The sequence below is a fragment of the Chenopodium album genome, chromosome 11, assembly GCF_948465745.1.
Source record: "Chenopodium album chromosome 11, dcCheAlbu1.1, whole genome shotgun sequence".
Classification (NCBI taxonomy): Eukaryota; Viridiplantae; Streptophyta; class Magnoliopsida; order Caryophyllales; family Amaranthaceae; genus Chenopodium; species Chenopodium album.
Window position 1 is genome coordinate 10,587,944 of NC_137844.1, and position 3,804 is coordinate 10,591,747.

At 35.6% G+C, this 3,804-nt stretch overlaps 1 protein-coding gene across 1 annotated transcript; it reads left to right on the forward strand.

The window, feature by feature from the left end:
* The first annotated feature begins 1,120 nt into the window (after nt 1-1,120).
* On the forward strand, nt 1,121-2,820 carry LOC145567373 (uncharacterized). The gene has a single exon (XM_081626638.1). It carries the CDS (start codon nt 1,204-1,206, stop codon nt 2,581-2,583), a length of 1,380 nt encoding a protein of 459 aa, XP_081482764.1. The 5' UTR covers nt 1,121-1,203; the 3' UTR covers nt 2,584-2,820.
* The last annotated feature ends 984 nt before the right edge of the window (nt 2,821-3,804 follow it).

A 3,804-nucleotide genomic window follows, 5' to 3' on the forward strand; every position in this document is an offset into this window, starting at 1 on the left:
ACTGAATTGAACTGATTGGAGCTGAACTGAATTGAACTGATTGGAGCTGAACTGAATTGAATAGAGCTGAAATGAATATTTTATGATAGAAGGAAATTAGGAGCTGAATTGAATTGAACTGAACTGAACTGAACTGAATTGAACTGATTGGAACTAAACTAACTGAATTGAAATTAAGCTGAAGTGAACAAGCCCTCATTTTCCTAAAACAAGTTGAAATTTAATTAGTGAAGAGAGCATCTCAAGAAATATGCTGTACCACAATTTTAATTCTTTCTATTATTTTAATAAAGTTAATTTAAGTCTCGTTTCACTTCATCTTTAAAAATATAATATTATATAAACAAAATTTTTGTTCAATAAAAATAAATCCAGCACTGTAAAGAATAATTTCATTTCGATAAAACAATTTATAATTTTTTTTTGGTTACTGTAACAAAATTAATTTCAGTTAAGCAAATATAATTTTAGTTTAAAAAAAATATTTTCAGTTTTACAAAAAAAAAAAAAAAAAGGAAAAATGAACAAGTACTTAATATTTGCAACACTTTAATCGCAACAGGAACTACTGTCTCTGTTTTGTATTAATCGCAACACTTTCCTTTTACATCCGTTTCATATTTGCAATACTTCTATACTTCGAAAGGACCCCACCATTATTTTATATATTTTTTCTCCCATTAGTTTCACAATTATTTTATTATTTCTCTTTCTTACCAATCTCACTTACACTACTTTTTTATTATTTCTCTCTCCTACTAACAATACTTTATATTATAAAAAATAAACTTTTTGCGATTAATACAAAACGGAAGGACTATAAGATAGTATAAGATAAAAAATAAATAAAAAAAAATAAAAAAACATGTAAAATTTTAACCACACAAATCCTTAAAATACATTAAATTATGATTCCATATATTTTGTAAAGCAACCAAGTATTTTCCATATCTTTAATTTGAAATGAAGAAAATAATATTTTTTTTCAAAAATTAAAAAAAAAAATAAATAAAAAGGGAGGCTAGAATTAAAAGTCAAAATGCTGGCATACTCCAAAGCAAGAAAGATCCGGGGAACCTGCCAAACACCCCCTCCTTCAAAACTCATCCTTTTTCCATTTTTCGTAACTCTCTTTACACAATTACAGAATTACTCTCTTCCTCTCTCCTTTTCCCTCTTTCAGAGATCTCAATTCCTTCTTCAATGGCGGAAGTTTCTTTCCTCCATTTCCCTGAAGATGACCACGATTTGTTCGTTGAACACGACGTTTTCTTTGAAGAATTCTCCACCCTCGATTCCTTCCCCTATTCCTTCTCTCCTCGCCGACACGGCGGCAGCCATGAAAGAGACGATTTCTTCGCACCCAGTTCTTCCAATCGGAGTGTCGGACAATCGGGTGTTGTTGAGGGTATCATGGGAGATAGGAAAAATCAGGTAAATTTTGTTATTGATTTGTTACATGAACAAGTTGAGCAATCTCATATTGTGGGGTGTGATGATTTTGTTTCTGATGTTGTAAATGATTTGAATTTTGGAATTATTGAGGAGAATTATGATGTGGGTGTTGATGCTTTGGATTTGGAATTGCGATTAGGGTTAGGGTTAGGGTTAGAAGATGATGATGGGGATGATTGTAATTGTGGTGGGTTTGTTGTTTCTGAATGTGGGGATGAGTTTTATATTGCTAGGAGAGAGACTGGGACTAGTACTGTGAATTGGAATGATTTTGAGAATGAGAATGGTAATGATAATGATGATGAAGATGAGATTCCGAGTGGTTTGGCGAGGATTGGTGGATTAATGATGGTTGGTGTCGATTCCGATTCCGAAGAGGAGGGGAATGGAGTGTGGAGGGTTCATGTGCATTCAGAGGAAGAAGATTATGAGGTTGATGATGTGAATGATGATGAAAGTATACCACTATGTTGGGACTCACTCAATTTGGAGGAGGTTGATCAAGGTGGGGTTGCTGTCGATTTCGAGTGGGAAGAGGTGGATGATAGAGTTGATGAGAGGGAAATCTTGAGTGTTGCTGCTGATGCTGAAGAAGAAGGGTCGGGGTCTATATCAGTTTGGGCCTATTCGGGGCCTGAGGAAGACGGGGTTGGTGAAAGAGAAAGAGGGAGAGGGTTGAGGAATTCGGAATGGGAGGTGTTGCTCAATGCTAACCATATTGGGAGGAATTCTGAGATGATTGAAAATGATAATGATGCTTACTTTGATGATCATGATAACATTTTTCATGCTGCGGAGTATGAGATGATGTTCGGGCAGTTTCCAGAGAGTGAGAACGCTTACTTGAGTCGCCCCTCTGCTTCAAAGGCTGTTGTTGAGAAGCTCCCCTCGGTGATCACAACTAAAGAGGATGTGCTGAATGAGAAAGCACTTTGTGCTGTTTGTAAGGATCAGATTGAGGTTGGGGAGGAGGGAAAGCAGTTGCCTTGTTCACATCGGTATCATGGTGATTGCATCCTCCCTTGGCTTGGGATTCGAAACACTTGTCCTTTATGTCGGTATGAATTGCCTACAGATGACCCTGATTACGAGCAGAGGAGGGTCCGGAGAGCAGCTCGTGTCCAGTAAGTTTTCTAAACAAGGTGAGAAAGAACTCAATATTATAGGTTCTGCACAATGTAGATAGAAGATTTTCCTGAAAGACTGATATGTTTTGGGTATCTATAGCTGAAATTCGATTTAATTTGTATATGTTTCGTTGAAGGATTCTTTGTCGTTAGATTGTAGTATCTTGATTTTGTATGTTTATATGTGAGGTGTGAACCCCATTCATACAATTTCGATTTTACAGTGTTTGGTGTATAATTTTATCTTTGAGACTTTGAAACGGTCTCATTGAGCAATACTGTCATCCACTGACAAATTATACTACTTTTAATAAAGATATTGGAATTTTTAAAAATGCTTTCATTGATTAATTTTCTGAATTTGTGTCATTTTCCTTGTTCATAGTTCTAGCTTCTAGGACTTGTTCAAGTTTTTGAAACTATCAACCTGCGAATATTTTGCCGATCTACCTCCTAAAATACGTCATTTTCCTTGTATAAATAGAACGAAACATATCAAGCTAACTTCTTGTCACAGCCCAAGATTTATAATTCCTTATTGATTCATGCATAATGGTATTACATCTCCCGTGTGATTGTGTTGTCATTCCTCTGTTCCCTGATCTCGTCTCCTTTTCTTCTCTGCTTTGTTCCCTGCATCCCCGTCCCTCTTTCTATGTTCCATCTTCTACCCTCTTCGTTGCCATGGCTGGATTTCCTTGAAAGGGTTTAGGCCTTCAAATTTAAAAGCGGATAGGAGAATTTCAGTTGTCAAATGCCACTGCAACGACATTGCAAGCTTGCAAACCAATGAACCATTAGGCAAGCCTGCCGTGAAAGGGTTCCATGGATATGCCCCCCATAGTTCTGGGCTAATTTTGGATAAATAAAACCAACCCAGTTCATCTGGAGCTACACTTCTCAAGATTTAGGTATACTAACCCTCTCTGTTGCCTTCTGAACATTCCTGTATAACAAAACTTTAAGGTAGCATCATCCATTATCAAGTACCTTAATAAACCTAATGTAACTTCAAATTGATCACTAAACAAGCTCAATTATACTGTAATAAGTAATTTGTTGTTTGATTTTAATTATTTGTTTGACAAATTACCAACAATTCAAATTAATCACACAACCAATTCAGGACAATTTAATCACCGGAATCGCATGCAAAGATCCAAACTTTATTAATATAAAAAGATAATTTAGATAGCAAAATCAGAAAGGTTTTTAGTTTCAA

Excerpts from the sequence above, each read along its gene's own strand:
- LOC145567373 (XM_081626638.1), top strand. The coding sequence starts at position 1,204 with ATGGCGGAAGTTTCTTTCCTCCATTTCCCTGAAGATGACCACGATTTG.